This window comes from Ceratotherium simum, chromosome 21, assembly GCF_057802395.1.
Source record: "Ceratotherium simum simum isolate JZ-2026a chromosome 21, ASM5780239v1, whole genome shotgun sequence".
NCBI lineage: Eukaryota > Metazoa > Chordata > Mammalia > Perissodactyla > Rhinocerotidae > Ceratotherium > Ceratotherium simum.
In genome coordinates this window covers 27,376,752-27,396,074 of record NC_141920.1, presented here as the reverse complement: position 1 = coordinate 27,396,074, position 19,323 = coordinate 27,376,752, and the positions used below count along the sequence as shown (strand labels likewise).

Genomic DNA, 19,323 nt, shown 5'->3' with positions numbered 1-19,323 from the left:
GAGGTTCCAGACTCTTGGGCATCCAGGAGCAGAGGTTGACTCAGAGCCCAGGGACAGGAGGGAGCCAACCTGGGGACCTGGCCTGTGCCTCCAGCCCTAGACGGGCAGATTGGTGCAGTGGAGGGTGCCCCGGCCCTGTCACCAACTGGCTATACCACTTCGGATCCACTCTGGGTCTCAGTCTCTCCATTTGTCAAATGAGGGAATTGGACCACATCTGTAGTCTTCAAGTTTGAAAGCTTTTGTTTTTAGCCATAACTCTGTTGGTCAAATGAATCTTACACAGTAGCTGAATATTTTAAAATAGGTCAAAACAGAGCTGCTCTGATTGAAGGGGGAAGGGGGTGGCCTTTCTTTTGTCTCTCCACCCCCAAGATGACCTTGAGGTATCAGTGGGATTCAGTTTGAAGTGCCCTGAGCTGGAATATCCCTACAGGCCCTTCCAGCTCGCATTCTCTGATTCCCTGACACTCTCAGAAGCAAACCCAGGTTCCAATGCCCGACATCGTGGCAGCCCACTTGGTGGTCATGAAATCCCACCACCACATCAACCCCCAGTTCTTAGATCAACCCTGAACCCAGTAGACCTATCCATTATTCGTTCAGTTGAGAAACCCTTGAGAAGCAACACTCTGTGTGCATATGGGCTTAGGGATCACGGAGAGTTTTGGTTTTGATCCCAGCTCTGCCTGTGTAGCTCTGAGCAAATTGGTGAACCTCTCTGAGTGCCGCTTTCCTCAACAGCATTAATAGCCACTATTGAAGTGAATACTTACATGCAAGACAGTGTTCTAAGCCCTTAATGTAGACTTAGAGTATTAATCCTCACATGACCCCTCGGAAGAAGGTTCTATTGTCCCCATTTTACAGAAAGGAAAAGTGAGGCACAGAGGGTGAAGCAGCTTGCCTGAGATCACAGAGCTGTGAGGCTCAAGCTGAGCTGGTCCAACTCCACAGTCACTTAGCCACCATCCTCTACTGTCTCCTGAGTAGGGTTAGTCCCACCTGCCCCACTGAGCTCATGTGCAAATCCATAACAGGAGTGTCTGCCAGTGGGTGCTAAACACGGTAACTACCAGCCATCAGTGCCTGCTCTGTGCCAAATATGAGGCCAAGAATTCAGGTAGAGTAACGGACAAGCACATGGACCCTGGGCAGGGCTGTCTGATTTCCCATCCTGGTCTCCACTTGGGCCGGGTGCTTATTTCTCTGGAATTCAGTTTTCTCACCTGTGAAATAGGGCTGATAGCAAGAGTATCTCCCCCAAAGCACAGAGTAAATGCTACTTAAGTATCATAATAAATGGATAAATTACTAAGTCTGCCATTAATGTAATAACCATTGTTAACTCTTCATCTAAGGACTCCTTATAAATTTCCCACACCCCCCAGGCCAAGGCTCTGTCTCTCCCCACCCCTGGCCAGCTACCACAAAGGAAATCAGAAAGTCGTTTTTGTTGGCAAGTCTGGAGCCTCAGACCTCAGTTCCAACAGCCATGGGTGCCCCCTGCTGGCCACTTCCTGCAAGTGCGCCACCCTCTTGCCTCAGACCTCGAACAGGCTGGCGCCTTGGTTTGGTCTGTCTGCCCCCGCCCCGCCGCCCCCACCGCCAATAATCGCAGCAGATTGCGCCCAGCTGCAGTCTCCAGAGCACTGGAGTTCTGGGTAATTAGAGGCAGCATGGGGCACTGGGATTGGAAATCCACAGAGTGGTTTGAGTCTGACATTCAGAATTTCCTGGCAATGTGATCTGGAACAAGTATCCCTTCTCTGCAAAACAGAGATCATGATGACACCTGCCTCAGGGAGCTGGAAGGCCAGTTTGTAAACTAAGTGCAGTTTCCTGGGTGTCTGAGGGTGAATCTTAAATCTCTTTTGCACAAACCCTTGTAAGTGAAAAATGCCTCTAAGGAAAAAATCCCACATCTTTCCATCAGAGGCTGCGAGGGCCGCATTGTGAATAAGAATCTTCCACACAGTCTATTATTCACTCAGCAGCCACAATGACATTAAAATATACATCAGCCTGTGTCACATTCTCCTGCTTGAAACCTTCTACTATCTTCCCATTGCACTCAAAATAAAATCCAACCTCCTCTCATAGCCCACAAGGTTCTTCACCATCAGCCACCTCCCTCTCAACCTCAACTCCCCCCCGCTCCCTGTGGCAACTTCTACTCAGCCACCCTGGCCTCTGTGCTGTTCCATGAACACCCAAGTGCATTCCTACCTCCGGGCCTTTGCACATGATGTTCTTTCTGCCAGGAATGTTCTTATTTGGTAAACCTACCGTCATCACTGAGATCTTTGCTAAAATTTCACCTCCTCAAAGCAGTCTTCCTTGACCACTCTACTCAAAAAAGCCCTCTACACTTCCTGTCCTGTTACCCTGCTTTATATTTCTTTGTGGTACTTATTACCACCTGCAGGGGCTTTGCCTGGCTCACCACCTGTTCCAGTAACATGTCTGGCACCTACCATATCTACACTCAGTAGCTATTTGTTGAATGAATATGAATTTTCCCTACTCAGGCTCGAGGATGAAGAAAGTATAAGAGATACAGCAGAATACGACATGAGCCTAGGTTTTCCCCAGACAGGGGGTTGGAAATGAAAGCTCTTCATAGTATCCTGGTGTGTGTGTGTAGGTCCTGGAGAAATATGCCACTGCTTTTTCCTCAGTGTTCTCTGGAAGTCTCGGCACTCTAGAGAAGCCCCCAAACTAACCCAGGCCCTGAGGGTCCTCCCAACCTGGCTGGGTAGACAGAGGAATGCCAATATGATCCTGGGACCCTCCCACACAAAACGGGGAGCTGGCACACACGTTTTCCCATTTTCTCATACTCCCATTCCTCTTCTGCTTTTGGGTGGGACCCACCTTGGGCTGGGCCAGATCTGAGGATGAGAGTGTCTTTGTTTTGGGTGGAGATTGCAGAAGGCATGGCCTTCATCGAGCACAGGAACTACATTCACCGAGACCTCCGAGCCGCCAACATCTTGGTCTCTGCGTCCCTGGTGTGCAAGATTGCTGACTTCGGCCTGGCGCGGGTCATCGAGGACAACGAGTACACGGCTCGGGAAGGTAGGGAATGCCGCCGAGGGCCCCGTGGGGCCCACTTGGGTGGGTGGTGAGTGTTGAGAGTTGAGACCAGTGAAAGTGATCAATAAAATTCAAAGGTCAGTCCCAGTATTAGCTGTGCAAAGATGGAGTCTTTCTGGATATAGTGTCCTGGTCTGCAGTCTCATCCAGTGACTCTGATCAATTTTAGATTTAGTTAGGCAAGTGCATGTTGAAATTAAAGGTAAGAGCAACTTTATGCATAATAGACAAAAATTGGGAAGAATCCAAATGTCCATAAATAGTAGAATGGATATATCAATTGTGCTATATTCATACAATATAATATTATGCAGCAATGAGAAATTATAAACCAATGCTACATGCAATAAAATGACTCTTATAGGCATAATATCGAAATAAAAGAAATCAGACAAAAAAAGCAGATGCTGGATGAGTCCATTTTTATAAAATTCAGAAACAGGCACACTTGCATGTGAATGTTCATAGCAGCATTATTCATAACAGCCAAAAAGTGGAAGCAATCCAAATGTCCATCAAATGATAAACAGATAAACAAAATGTGGTATATCCATACAATGGAATATTATTCGGCTATAAAAAAGGAATGAAGTACTGATACATGCTAAACATGGATACACTTTGAAAACATCATGTTAAGTGAAAGAGGCCAGACACAAAGACCGCATATTGTGTGATTCCATTTATATGAAATGTCCAGAACTGGCAAATCTACAGAGACAGAAAGCAGATTAACCGTTGCCTAGGTCTGGAGTGGGGAGTTGGAAAGAAATAGGGAGTGACTGCTGTGGGGATTTTTTGGGGGGATGTGAGGAAAATATTCCAAAATTCACAACTTTGTGAATATACTAAAAACCATTGGAAAAATTTTTTTGTGTGTGAGGAAGATCAGCCCTGAGTTAACGTCCATGCTAATCCTCCTCTTTTTGCTGAGGAAGACCGGCTCTGAGCTAACATCTATTGCCAATCCTCCTCCTTTTTTTTCTCCCCGAAGCCCCAGTAGATAGTCGTATGTCGTAGTTGCACATCCTTCTAGTTGCTGTACGTGGGACGCGGCCTCAGCATGGCTGGAGAAGTGGTGTGTCGGTGTGCGCCCAGGATCCGAACCCGGGCCGCCAGTAGCGGAGCGCGCGCACTTAACCGCTAAGCCGTGGGGGCGGCCCCATTGAAAACTTTTAAGTGGGTGAATTGTATGGTCTGTGAATATATTTCAATAAAACTCTTAAAGAAAAAAACAGGTGAAACTCATTTATGATGCTAGGGATCAGAATAGTGGTAACCTGGAATGGGGGTATTGACTGGGAGGGAGCTGTCTTTTTTTGTGTGTGAGGAGGACTAGCCCTGAGCTAACATGCCAATCCTCCCCATTTTTTCCTTGAAGAAGAGTGGCCCTGAGCTAACATCTGTGCCCATCTTCCTCTACTTTATATGGGATGCCCCCACAGCATGGCTTACCAAGCGGTGCCACCGTGCGCGCCCGGGATCCGAACCTGCAAACCCCGGGCCGCCGCAGCGGAGCGCACTCACTTAACTACTTGCACCACCAGGCCGGCCCCTAGGCGGGGGAGCTTTCTGAAAGGCTGAAAGTGTGCTCTATCCTGATCTGAGTAGTGATTACAAGGGTATATACATATATAAAGATGCATCAAGTCGTATATGAAATATTTGTGCACTTTATTTCATGTTTGTTATGATTCAATAAAAACAAAATCTAAACTAAGGGCAACCGCTAAAAGAATAAGAGTAGAATGGATAATTTCTAAACCCGGGGGAGGGTAAGCAGGAATAAAGAAAACTCTCTCACTCCCAAGGAAGGAAGGGATGGAGAAAAATCCACACAGAGCATTTTCCAAACTTGACTGTGTACTCAGTCATAGAGCAGGTCTCACCAAAGTCCAAAGAACATGTATCCTATAGACCACGTTCACAAACCACAATGGAATTGAGAGAGAAATCACTAACCAAAGGTTAACCAAGCCCATCCCAGACCAGGCAGGAGGGGAGGAGCAGGGGGAGACATCCAGGGCCTGTGGAAACCTCAGAGGCCAAGGCCAAAATCTTCCCTTCCCCCATTGCCAGGGGTAAGGGGGCTGAGGCATCCGCTGCAGCCTGGACTCAAGGGCCCCCAAAGTCCTGCTGTCCCCAGGACTCTGACCTCTAGGCCTCCCCTCTTCAGGAGCTGTAGTTCACTAGGGGGTCAGCTGAATCAATAAGGTGGCCCCAGAGAGTAAGCTCCCTGCCACACCCCAGAACCCTCTGCCCACTCCTCCCCACTTAGCCATCTGTCCTCAGGATGGACATTCCTTGCTTCCGCAGAAGCCAGATTGAGGGAAATCGCAGCTGTGCCCCCGTGCTGTTCGCTCTCCCTGGCAGAGACCCAGCCCTGACTGCTTCCTGGAGTCCCCTGACTCCGCTCTGTCCAACCCCACAGGCGCCAAGTTCCCCATTAAGTGGACAGCTCCTGAAGCCATCAACTTTGGCTCTTTCACCATCAAGTCAGACGTCTGGTCCTTTGGTATCCTGCTGATGGAGATCGTCACCTACGGCCGGATCCCTTACCCAGGTAGGGAAGGGGGCATCAGCTTGGGGCTGCTTCCAGGGCCCAGCCTGGCTCCCTCCCTTTGTCAATCTGTCCATTTCATACTGAGTTCTTGATCCTGCCCCCACCACCTCCCCTGCCTGCCCCATCTCAGGTGAAGGCACCACCATCCACCCAGTTTCTTAAGCCTGAACTCTGGGGGCTTTCCTGGCCCTCCCTCTTCTCTCACCTCTTACTCCACATCCAAGCAGTCGCAGGGCTCTGGCCATTTGACTCCAGAACATATTCCAAGTCTGCCCACTTCTGACTCCACAGCCTCCCTTCACATCCAGGCCAACATCGCCTCTCACCCCAATGGTGCAGTGGCTCCTAGTCAGTCCCCCTGCTTTCTCTGCTCTCTCCCATAGGCCATTCTCCACTTGCGGCCAGAGGGATTTTTCTAAAGTTGTGAATCAGATCTTGTCCCTTCTCCATCTCTAATTCTTTAATGATCTCTCAACATAATTAGGACAAAATTCCAAACTCCTAATTATGGTCTGCAGATCCTGCATAATCCAGGCCCTGCCTACTTCTCCAGCTTCCTCTCATGCTGTACCCCACCACCCAGTCATCTAAAGTACCATACATGTCCCCGTCCTCCTCTTTCATAATACCCTATACTGGTCCATTCATAGCATTCATCACAATTGATAACTATATATTTGTTTACATTTTCCCCATCAGACTGAGCTCCATAAGGCCAGAAATCCTGTCTGTATTCCATACTGGTGTATCACACTGCCTACCTCTGTGCTTGGCACATGTGGGTGCTTAGTAACTGTTGAATGGATGAATTTATCCCCGTGGTTATGGGAAGTACCCTACACTGAGTACACCATAAGGGTATGCAAAGATATACCCAACATGTAGATTGCTGGGACCCAGTAAATAATGTTATTCTCTGTCCCTTTTCGGTTGGGATGTCTCCTGGGGTATCTGTAGCCAGAACACCGGGCAGAGGAGGCAAGGTGGATATAAAGAGTCCCTGACTTTTTGTATAAACAGTCCTAAATTTGGATCTTGTCCCCATCAATGACTACACTTTGAGAAATTCCCTTCACTTCTCCTACCCCAGTTCTTCACCTGTAAAGAATATAGGTAATGATGTCTACCTTGCAGAGGTGGTTGTGAAGATTAGAAATTAAAGACACTTGGTTGGTTCATTCATCAGTATTTATCACACTCCTACTGTGTGTTAGGCACTGAGGATACAGTGAGAGATGAGGTCCTGCTGTAGGGAGCTCCTGCTCGTGAGGACACGTGAGAGGAAGAGACGTGGGGCTCCTGCAGACAGGGAGCATGTTTCAGAGTAGGTCATATTTGAGCTGAAAGACAGCTGAGTGAGGATCTAGGGAAAAGATTCCAGGCAGAAGGCACTGCTAGCTCTTAGGGCCTGGGGTGTGCCTGAAGAATAGCAAGGAAGCCAGGTAGCTGGAGGCAAGGAATGAGCAGACGGTAGAGGATGAGGTTGGCAGGGACCAGATCAGGCAAGGTCCCTGGTCGTGGTGAAGAGTGAATGGATGCTAGTCTAAGTGTCCGGAAGCCATTGGAGGGTATTGGGCAAGGAAGTGACATCATCTGGTTTGCAGCTTTAAGGGATGCTTTGGTTCAGCGTGGAGAGTGGATTGGGGGCTGGGGAGATGGTGGCAGCTGCTGCAGTGGTGCAGGCAGAAGTGGTGATGGTGATAGAAATAAGTTGATGGGTGGGTACTACGTTTTAAAAGAAGAAAGGATATGACTTGCTGATATGGAAGGTGAGGGGGAGAGAATCAAGGAGGATTCTCCTGGTTTTAATTGAACAACTGGGTGGGTGATGGTCTAGGGATAGAAACTCAAGAGTTCTGTTTTAGCTCTGGTAAATTTGAGGTGACTCTTACACATCCAAGTAAAGATGTTTGAAGAAGTATTTGGATATATGAGTTTGGAGTTCAAGACGGGTAATGTAAAATTAGGGAATCATAGACATTTAAATGGTTGTTCTTAAACATAACTAACATAAACTTTAGTTGAATAAGGAAATGGTCTCACTCATAGGGTGACATCAAGTCTGGCCACCTGACTGTCTTGTCTTGAGGGTACACCAGTGAAAACCAGGCAATGGGTTATGGAACCCTGTATCCATTAAGATGCATGAGGCTGCAAGGAAGAAAATAACAAACTAAGAGTGGCTGAAACAATAGGCAACTTATTATTCCCCATAATAAGGAGTCTGGCATTGGTGACTGGTTATTTCAGCTGCTCAACAGCTCTCAGGACTCTGGGTTAGTTTCTCTGTGAGTGTCTTCTTCACGTGGTCAGATGGCTGCTGCAGCTCCAAGGATCACGTTGTCTCACAGTGTCCGAAGGAAGGAGGAAGGGTGTGTCCCTCAAAGTTTCTTTTCATCGGGAGGAAAACCTTTCCTGGAAGTCTCCCAGGAGACTCCCCCTCAGCTCCCATTGGCCAAAACTGGGTGCCATGCCCCTGCCCTAGAGGCAGGGGAGGCTGGGGAAGGGGTCCTTGGCTTTCCCAGTGGGAGGGGCTCAGCTCCCATGGGGAGGTGGGGAGTGATGACAACAGTGCCTGCCACTCCTGGGCTCCTGTCCCCGGTCCCTCCCTTTTTAATTCCATTGCTCCTTCTCAGGGATGTCAATCCCCGGTCCCTCCCTTTTTAATTCCATTGCTCCTTCTCAGGGATGTCAAACCCTGAGGTGATCCGGGCACTGGAGCGCGGGTACCGGATGCCTCGACCAGAGCACTGCCCGGAGGAGCTCTACAACATCATGACTCGCTGCTGGAAGAACCGGCCTGAGGAGCGGCCCACCTTCGAGTATATCCAGAGTGTGCTGGAGGACTTCTACACGGCCACCGAGAGCCAGTACCAACAGCAGCCGTGATAGGTGGGGCCAGGGCCGGCCGGCGCTGGGGCAAGGCCTGTGAGGTGGCCCCAGCGCCGTCTTCCCAGTGCCACTCACCCTTCCCGCTCCCAGACACCCGCCCTTGCTCCAGCCACGGCTCCTCATCTGTCAGGTAGATGGGTTGGACTGGACAATCTCTTTTTGACTCTAGCAATCCACAATCTGCCATTCTCAGGAAACCCCAAGTTGACATTTCTATTGCCTGGGACAGTTGGATTCCAGTTACTGCTGTGGTTTGGATGGGAAACTTCAAAAATAATGAAATAAATATTTAAATAAAAGGTATGAATGCTAAAGGCTTTACTGACAGGCCAGGTTTTCTCGTCCTTCTGGTTCCTGACTGTCTATTTGCCTTTTATTTTTTTTTTTTTTTTTGCTGAGGAAGATTGGCCCTGGGCTAACATCCATGCCCATCTTCCTCTACTCTTTACGTGGGACGCCGCCACAGCATGGCTTGATAAGCGGTGCGTAAGTCCGGCCCAGGATCTGAACCCGTGAACCCCGGGCCACTGAAGCGGAACGTGCGAACTTAACCACTACACCACCAGGCCGGCTCCTATTTGCCTTTTTGCTGGATGACAAGTCAGAAAGGGGGAAGGCCCCTCCCAGAGACCAGTAGTGTGAAGAGACGTGGGGTTCAATGCTCAAAGTTTTCTCACTGCCAAAAAATAGTTGCTGTCTGGGTTAGTTTCCTATTGCTGCTGTAATAAGTTACCACAAACTTGGTGGCTTAAAACAACACACATTTATCATCTTACAGTTCCAGAGGTCAGAAGTCTGAAATGGGTTGGCAGGGCTGCATGCCTTCTGGAGGCTCTAGGGGATAATCGTTTCCCTGCCTTTTCCAGCTTCTAGAGGCTTTCACATTTCTTGACTGTTGGTTTCCTTCTGCTCGACCCTCCAAACTCTGCTTCAGTCATCACGTCTCCTTCTCTGACGCTGAGTCTCCTGCCTCCTTCTTTCACTTGTGAGGAGCCCTGTAAGGACATTGGATCCACCTGGATAATCCAGACGAATCTTCCATTGCAAGATCCTTAATCACATCTGTAAAGTCCCTTTTGCCATGGAAGGTAACATCTTCACAGGTTCTGGGGATTAGGACATGGACCTCTTTTCTCAAGAGGGGCATTATTCTGCCTATCACACTGGCACTGGGACACTGTATGAGAGTTTGTCTGCAAGGAGCTGGGTCTGCCAGGATGGTAGGAATGATTTTTCATGATCTGGGACCCTGACTCTCCTGACAAGCCACACTGCTGCGTGAGCTGGTTAGTCTGAATCACCACCAGGGCTGGGGGCATTTGCCATGGCCAAGCAGCCATTGTGGTTGTTAAGATGGTATCCCCCACTACAGGAATCCCGTGCTCTGGAGATGTGGCTGCTGAGAGGTATCTGGTACCCTGCGTGGGAAGCTCTCAGTGGAGGAGAGGGAGACCTGGGAAGGACGCGGAGAAGACAAGGAGGCAGTGGCCCTTTCTGCATGTTGCCTCAGGTGAAAGTCCCCAGCAGTTAGCTTTTGTTGTAGGGGGAAAGATGACAAGAAGTGGACAGTGGGATGGGGAGCAAATGACACCTTTCTATATCATTGCATTCTCTGAAGGGTTTACATCACAGCACCCGCCAGGTCCCACGGAACCCTATACTGAACTGATTCTATACCCGAGATAGCACAGAGTCTGCGCTTAGGAACTGGCTGTAAGAACAATGGAAAATAAAGCTAGCAGTTGGTCATTAGATTGGTAGCTGGTTGGTAATTACAAGTTTCTCTCTTGCTTCCTGGTTTAAGATGTGTTTTGGGTATCTGAAAGCAGAGCCCAGGGTCCTGTGGTAGGAATTTGTGCTCAGGATTTGTGGTGCATTGGATTGCTGTGTGTTAATCCATAGGAGGAGTACACTTCCTTGCCCCACTGATGTTGAGCTTGGCCATGCATGAGACTTGCTTTAGCCAATGGGATCTTAGCAGACGTGATATAATCAGAGGCTTGAAATGTCCTTGTGGGGCTGGGCTTGCCCTCCAGCCTTTTGCCCTGAAAAGAACATGGTCCAAGGAAGATGAGTGGCATGTGGAGCAGATCTGGACCCAACCTGCAGCTTGAAGTTAAACCCAGCTGAGCCCAGCCTCAATCAACTGAACCCCAGCTGACCATGGACATGTGAGAGAGAAGTAAATGCTTAATATTATAAGCCTTTGAGTTCTAGGGTTGTTTTGTTACATAGCATTATTATAGAAATGGCTGACTGAGACAGGATCTCAAGAGTTGGACCCTGTTGCTATATGCGCAAGATAAAGAGGTCAATTCCTGCCCTCCTGCTCTTTCAGCTTACACTGCCCTACACTCTGATTTATCCCTCTCACAGGAAAGAAGAAGAAAACGTGGGGATAGATACAACACCAAAAGCAAAATCCATGAAAGAAAAAATTGATAAATTGGACGTCATTAAAATTAAAAGGTCTCTTCTGAGAAAGACACTGTGAAGAAATGAAAAGATAAGCTCCAATGTGGGAGAAAATATTTGCAAAACGCATATCTGATAAAGGACTGATATCCAAAGATATACAAAGAACTCTTAAAACTCAACAATAAGAAAACAACTCAATTAAAAAATGGGCAAAAGACCTGAACAGACACCTCACAAAAGAAGATATGCAGATAGAAAATAAGCACATGAAAAGCTGCTTCACATCATATGTCATCAGGGAAATGCAAATTAAAACAACGAGATACCACTACACACCTATGAGAATGGCCAAAATCCAGAACCCTGACAACACCAAATGCTGGCAAGGATGTGGAGCGACAGGAACTCTAATTCATTGCTGGAGGGCATGCAAAATGGTGCAGCCACTTTGGAAGAAAGCTTGTCAGTTTCTTACAAAACTAAACATACTCTTACCATTTGGTCCAGCAATTGTGCTCCTTGGCATTTACCCAAAGGAGTTGTAAACTTATGTCCACACAAAAACCTACACAGTAATATTTGTAGTAGCTTTATTTATAATTGTCAAAACTTGGAAGCAACCAAGATGTCCTTCAACAGGTAAATGGATAAACAAACTGTGTACATCCATATAATGGAATATTGTTCTGTGATAAAAAGAAATGAGCCATCAAGACATGGAAAAACCTTAAATGCATATTGCTGGGTGAAAGAAGCCAGTCTGAAAAGGCTACATACTATATGATTCCAATTATCTGACATTCTGGAAAAGGCAAAACTACAGAGACAGTAAAAAAATCAGTGGTTGCCGGGGGTTTAATAAGTGGAGCACAGGGGATTTTTAGGGCAGTGAAACTGTTCTGTATGATACTCTTAATGATAGATAGAAGTCATCATATATATGTCAAAACTCAGAATGTACAGCACAAAGAACCCTAATGTAAACTATGGACTGAGGTTAATAATGTATCAATATTGGCTCATCATTTGTAACATACGCACCACATTAAGGCAAGATGTTAATAACAGGGGAAAGGAAGGGCTGGATGAGAGAGTATATGGGAACTTTGTACTTTCTACTCATTTTTCTATAAACCTAAAAATGCTCTAAAAAAAATAAAGTCTATTAAATAAAACAAACAAACGAAAACATGGGGATAAATTGTGTGCCACCAATTCTTTGGGAAAACTGCACGCACTCTTCCCCTGGAGGTTGGCGAAGGAAGCCGTGGATACAATGCTCTGTTCTAAGATGTTGATGACTTGCTTCAATCTATCCTCTAGCTGTAGTTTTGAGTTTAAATATAGGGAAAGCACTTGTTTCATTTTTTTTCCCCGTGACTTGGAATAAAACTTCCTCCTTATTCCCCGATCTGGACCCTCAATTTTGTCATGTGTCTATCCTCATCACAGTATTTTCTGACATAAGGCTGTAGCAGTTTGCATTCTATTTGCATCCCTTCCCTTTTGGGGGTTGGCAATGACTGCTGGTTGTCCCCATATCCATGTTCTCCCTTCTTCCAGAGAAATAGAATTTTTATCAGGGGCCCAGGACAATGCAGGATGAAGGCTACACTTCCCACTCTCTCTTGCAGCAAAGTGTGGCCATGTGATTAAGTTCTGATCAATGGGTTGGAAGTGGAAGTGTGGTTAGCACCTTCCAGAATCCTTTCTTAAAAGACAACTGATGTGAGCTCTTTGCCCTTTATTTTTCATCTCTTCCTCTATCTTGCTGCCTAGAATGTACATGTAAAGTCTGGAGCTTTAGCTCTATTGTGGACCCTGAGGGAAATGAATTAACTCTGGAGATGGCAAAGCTGGACAGAGCCTGGATCTCTGAAGATATTTTAGCCACAGCCACCATATCAGCCAGGACAGTCCTCCAGACTCTGACCTCAGAGAGTGTGGCATGTACTATCAGTATTCCTTAAAGTGGGCTGGACTTTTAGCTGCCATTATCTGCATCACTGTGCCTGTGGGCTCTTTTTCTAAAACTGCAAAAAGCCTCAGCTGGCAGTGTTCCCAGAGGGCCAAAAGTGCTAAGGAATTAATACCCTCTGAGGTCGTCCTCAACTAATGACCTTTGGGAGTTGGTATATAAATACCCCAGCTCCCTTGCCTCTTGTGTGGGATAACTCTGAGGTGTGTGTTTTGCATTATTTCCCGGAGTTTCCCCACAGGATTAAGCTTCAGTTACCCACAGTGGTAACTTGCTTGACAACATACCCTCTCCAAGTATAGTTCCAACATGAATGTGGGTTGATAGTTTCATTTATATTCATGAATCAGATGAAAATGAAATAATGTAGATGTATATCAGAACTTCACTCGTTAGTCGATGATATGAGCAACTCCTTTGCTAAGGTAAGAGTTTCAAATACTGTCAGATTTTTGTGCTAATCACAATGCAACAGACACAACACACTTAAAGTTTAGCCTGCATTATTAGCATTTTCTTCATCCCTTTAAGTCTAGACCAGGGTTTGGCAAACTATGTTTTATTGGAACTCAGCCATGCCTGTTATTTATTGTCTCTAATGGCTTTTGTACTACAAGGCAGAGTTGAATAGTTGTGACACAATCACGTGGCCTGCAAAGTGTAAAATATTTATTATCTGGCCCTTCACAGAAAAATTTTGCTAACAAAGCAAAACTTTGAGCCCTGATTTGTAGCATTTGCTGATTTTTGTGGTGTAAATATTCCCACTACGGCCAATTTCAAGTTACCAACCAGAACTACATTATGATTTTCATGGGCCTTAGGCACTTTTGCCTTTCTAGAACCCTCCCTCCATAAAATATATTTACAAATATAAATATAAATGTATTTTATTTATAAATATAAATTATAGTCAACAACTACATTGATATAAAGATGAATATATTAATATTATATATGCAAACTTTTCCTTTAACCCCAAAGTTCATTTTTGCCTTCTGATTTTAAAAGAAATTAATTTCTTTTAAAGATTTTTGTGGCCCCTAAAAGTATCATGGGCCTTGTGCACTGTGCCAACTGTGTTAATGGATAAGTTGGCTCTGCTACCAACCCAGCTCCACTGAACACAGAGCTGGAAGAGAGGAGCAGTAGCACACCATTTAACAGTATTTCTATCACACACATAAAATAGATGTAAATAACCTCAAGAACATAGATAATAGTAAAATATAGTAAAATGATTAGGAAGTGATGAGTTTTGAATACTGAATACTTTTGTTTTTAATATCATTTATTAATTTTAAATTTATATAATTTAGTTTTCAATAATGCCTATGTTTAATGATCGGCTCACAAAATTCCTGTAATTTTCACTATCGGCTCTTGGAAGCAGTACAAGCCGGCTCCTGCACAACATTGCCTTCTGGTGTCCCTTCACCTCCCAAATAAACTACTTTTGCTTGAGTCCTTGTCTCAGAGTTGGCCTCTGGGGAAAATCAAACCAAGACAGAGGAAGGCCATCTTGTCAAGCCATTGTTATTCCGGAGGATCTTCCTTACAGCTGGATCTATTGCCAACTGATAGAGTGAGGCCTGAGATTAATTCATAATGCGAGCATTCAACAAATATTTTTTGAGCACATACTTAATAGAGATGCAGTTGGGAACAACATAGGCCCAGTCCAGGCCTTCATGGGAGATAGACAATAGGAAATAACTAAACTATATCTCTATATATACGTGGCCAGGCAACACCTCTCTAAGGAGGTGACAGTTGAGCTGAGACCTAAATATAATAAGGAGCTAACCACACAAAATGTTGAGAGAAGAGTATTCCAGACAGAGGAACTGCAAGTACAAAGGCCTGAGGTGGAGGTGAGCTCGGCAGGGTCCAGGGAGGTCTGTGTGGCTGGAGCCGGGTGAGCAAAGGGGAGAATGCTGGGAGATGAGGCCAGATCATGCAGGGCCTTGCAGGCCATGGTGAGGACTTGGATTTTATGCTAATCGCAATGCGAAGCTCTCAAGAGTTTTAAACAGGGAAGAAACACGGTCTGATTCTTGTTTTCAAAACACTACTTAGGCTGTTGGATGGAGAACAGAGATGAGAGATGACAAGGGAAAAGAGAGGGAAGACCAGGCAGAAGCCTCCTCAGAGGCCTACGTGAGAGAGAGGAGAGGGGACTGGCAAGGATAGCGCAGGGGATTGTTACAAAATGACCCCAACGGATCTTGCCTCCTTGAATTCATGCCCCTATGTGGTCCCTCCCACTCTGACTCTGGACTCACCTTGTGACTTGTTTCAACCAATAGATTGTGGCAGAACTGATGCTACGGGAGTTGTGAAGCTTAGGCTTTAGGAGGCCTTGTAGCTTTCACCCTCACCCTCCTGGACCCCTGAAACCACAGTGTGAAGAAGCCTAGGCTAGGCTGGCCCCGTGGCTTAGTGGTTAAGTGTGAGCGCTCCACTGCTGGTGGCCCGGGTTTGGATCCCGGGCGCGCGCCGACGCACCGCTTCTCCGGCCATGCTGAGGCCGCGTCCCACATACAGCAACTAGAAGGATGTGCAGCTATGACACAACTGTCTACTGGGGCTTTGGGGAGAAAAATAAATTTTAAAAAGTTTAAAAAAAAAAAAGAAGCCTAGGCTACCCTCCTTGGGGATGAAAGACCACATGGAGAGAGAGGCCTGCTGACAGCCAGCACCAACCACCCAGACATATGAGGCCACCTTGGACCCAACAGCAACAGTTGAGCCGTCAGATGAGAGCACATGTGAGATCCCAGGCGAGACCATCAGAATTGCCCAGATTGCCAACCTGTAGAATCAAGAGAAATAATAAATCATTGTTGTTTTGAGCCACTAAGTTTTACAGCGGTGTGCCATGTAGCAATAGGTAATTGAAACCAGTGTGAGAAGAACACAGATTAGTACATCCTACCCTTCTCCTTGGAGACCTAAGGATCGGATTTGCTTCTTCTAAGCCCAGCCCCACCTTCCTATTTTCCTCAGAGAAGCACTTGCACAGGTGTCTGGAACTACAGGCCCTGATGTTACTGTAAGATCCCTTTGGTTTGGGTTTGGTTTTATTTGTCTGATTGGTCGTACAGCAGAGGCAAGGAGGCAACTCAGTGGATTTGAGTCAAGCCTTAGCCCCCTTTTGATTTGTTGGGTTACCTTGTCCCAAGTTCCTCAATGTCTCTTTATATTAATGTCTCCATCATTCCAGAAATAAGAAGGCCTGCCCTACTGACCTCAGAATAATAATAGCAAACATGTATACAGCACCTACCATGTGACAGGCGCTATTCTAAGCTTTTGACATATACTAACTTATTCAGTCCACAGAACCATCCTATGAGGTAAGGTTTTTTGTGATCTGTGCTCTACAGATGAGGAAGTTGAGGTTTACAGAGCTTAAGAAACTCGCCTATCTTCACACCCATTAGGATGGCTATTATTAAAAACAACACACACAACCACAGAAAATAACAAGTGTTGATGAGGATGTGGAGAAATTGGACACCTCATGCATTGCTGGTGGAAATATGGTGCAGCCACTGTGCAAAATAATATGGTAGTTCCTCAAAAAGTTAAACATAGAGTTACCATATTATTCAGCAATTCCACTTCTGGGTGTATACCCAAAAGAAGTGAAAGCAGGGACTTGAGCAGATATGTGTACATCCATGTTCACAGCAGCATTATTCACAAAAGCCAAAAGGTGGAATCAGCCCACATGCCTTAAAAAGGAATGAAATTCTGATACATGCTACAACATGGATGAAACCTGAAAACATTATGCTAAGCGGAATAAGCCAGACGTGAAAGGACAAATATTGCATAATTCCATTTATATGAGGTGTCTGGAATAGGCAAAGTCATAGAGACAGAAAGTAGAATAGTAGTTCTACCAGGGGCTGGGGGGGAAGTATTAAGGGGGAGTTAGTGTTTAATGGGTACAGAATTTGGGATGATAAAAAGGTTCTGGAGATGGAGTGTGGTGATGATTTCACAACACTGTGAATGTACTTGATATCACTGAACTGTACACTTAAAAGGGATTAAAATGGTAAATTTTATGTGATGTATATTTTACCACAATAAAAAAAAATTTTAAAGGAAAAAAAGTAACTTGCCCATGTCATGGAGCTAGTGAGTGGTGGAGATGGGATTCGAACCCAGGCGGTCCAGCTTGAGGATTCTGGCATAGGTTACCAAAGGAGATTGGGGTATTGAAAGCCCTTTGGGAAAAACACAAAGTTGAGGAGGGAAAAAATGGAAGTACTGAGAAATAATATGCTATTCATGGAGATTTGTTCCTTATCAGTCATCTCTCTTCAGGCATTCAGAAATGGTGGGCAACACCCAGGATTCGAGCTCCAGAAGAACTGGTTGCAAGTTTGGAATCTATGGCTTACTAGCTATGAGACTCCAGGCAAACCCTTCCTAGTCTCTCAAGCTTCCTCCCCCTGGGGGATAATATCTGTTCTACCACTCTTCACGATGGTCGTGCAGGTCACAGGAGTTAATGGGTGTGTGTTTCAATTATCCATTGCTGTGTGAGAAACCACCCCAAAAATCTAAAACGACTGGGCTCAGCTAGGTGGTTTTTCTATTCCACATGGTGTCGGATGATGTTACTCATGTGGCTGCATTTAGCTGGCAGTTTAGCTGGAGTTGGAATGTCCAAGACGGCTTCATTCACATGTCTAGTGCTCAGCTGGCATTTCTAGAATTTCTTGAGGAGTTGGCTGGGCCTACCTCCCTCTCCATGTGGCTCTCTAACAGGGAAGCCAGACTTCTTTAGACCCAAGGCGGTGGAAGCCAAAACTGCCAAGCCTCATTTGTGACATGACCAGCCAGATTCAACAGGAGGAGAAAAGTCTACCTCTTGGTGGGAGAAACAGTATGCTCACGCAAAGATGGGAGGACTTGTTGGCAGCCATCTTTGCGGACAATCCACCACAGTGGTGCTTGTAAGTAGGAATCAGAATTTAACTGCCCCCTGCCAAGAGATAGGATTAGATGAGAGTCTTATGAATGGTTTTAGCGTAATGCTAAATGCTGCCACACACAGTAAATGCTCAGTAAGTGCTTATTATTATTAATCATTATTATCCTTTTAAGAACTTTTTGAAATAGTCACAGGTAGCACTGTATTGTACCCACTTTACAGTGATACATGGACCAAATGAACTTGCAGTCTCTCCCTATTTTAACACCATGACTCTGAGCCCTCTTTTCTGGATATTGGAAACTGAGGCTTAGGGAGGTTGAGTGACTTGTCTGAGTCACACACTTAGGTAACTAGCGCATGGTGAAGTCCACATTCAAAAATGTCTCCCTCCACTAAATATGCTGCTTTTCATTCATTCCTTTAGTAAACATGCAGTGTAGTATTTATTGGGCACCTACCATATGCCAGAAGGAGTAAACATAAGCATATAATGACAATTATTTATTGAATACATACTATGTAACATTATGTCATTGGGTCCTCATCATAAAACTACAATGAAGGTATTATAATCAGCCCTTCCCCATTTTACAGGTGAGAATCAGGCAGAGCGAAGTTAAATAAACAAGAGAATCTGCACCCCGCGCCGTAGCGATTAAACTTCGCGTGCTCTGCCACAGCGGCTGGGAGTTTGCAGGTTCAGATCCCTGGTACAGACCAACGCATCCTTATCAAGCCATGCTGTGGCAGTGTCCCATATAAAGTATAAGAGGATGGGCACAGATGTTAGCCCAGGGCCAATCTCCTCAGCAAAAAGAGGAGGATTGGCAACGGTTGTTAGCTCAGGGCTAATCTTCCTCACAAAAAGAGAAAAAAGAAAACAAATTAAAAAAAATAAAAGACAGTATCCTACCCGCATAGGGATTACAGTCTATTGTAGAGGATATAGGATAGCCAAGTAAATAATTAAACTATTCTCCGGCCGGCCCGTGGCTTAGCGGTTAAGTGCACGCGCTCTGCTGCTGGCGGGCCGGGTTCGGATCCCCGGCGTGCACCGGCGCACCGCTTCTCCGGCAGTGCTGAGGCCGCGTCCCACATACAGCAACTAGAAGGATGTGCACCTATGACATACAACTATCTACTGGGGCATTGGGGGGAAAATAAATAAATAAAATCTTTAAAAAAAAAAAATAAAAAAATAAACTATTCTCAGTTAGGCAGGTATTAGAGCCTAGTACCCACCGCACTCCCCCAAATCACGGCCTCAGGTAACCCTGGCAACGGGTCTTTCTGCCAATAGTAAAGATGGCGCCCAGAGAACATGCGCGTTGACGCACACCCCATTACCCACAATGCAGTGTGGGGGAGGGGAGGAGCAGTCTCTGCCAGGAGCTAATATGGCTCCTATAGTAACAC

At 45.9% G+C, this 19,323-nt stretch overlaps 1 protein-coding gene across 7 annotated transcripts in view; it reads left to right on the top strand.

Moving 5' to 3' along the window:
- HCK (HCK proto-oncogene, Src family tyrosine kinase) overlaps nucleotides 1–12,383 on the top strand; it is a 52,098-nt gene extending 39,715 nt beyond the window's left edge. For 3 of the 7 annotated variants that reach the window (XM_087445432.1, XM_004442488.3, XM_087445433.1), the window contains exons 11-13: nucleotides 2,928–3,081; nucleotides 5,531–5,662; nucleotides 8,349–12,383. In XM_087445432.1, the coding sequence (XP_087301558.1) occupies nucleotides 2,928–3,081; nucleotides 5,531–5,662; nucleotides 8,349–8,551 (489 nt within the window). In that variant the 3' untranslated portion in view covers nucleotides 8,552–12,383. The remainder of the gene's footprint in view (nucleotides 1–2,927; nucleotides 3,082–5,530; nucleotides 5,663–8,348) is intronic. The other 4 variants (XR_015555608.1, XR_015555606.1, XR_015555607.1 and 1 more) reach the window with 4 other exon arrangements.
- The last annotated feature ends 6,940 nt before the right edge of the window (nucleotides 12,384–19,323 follow it).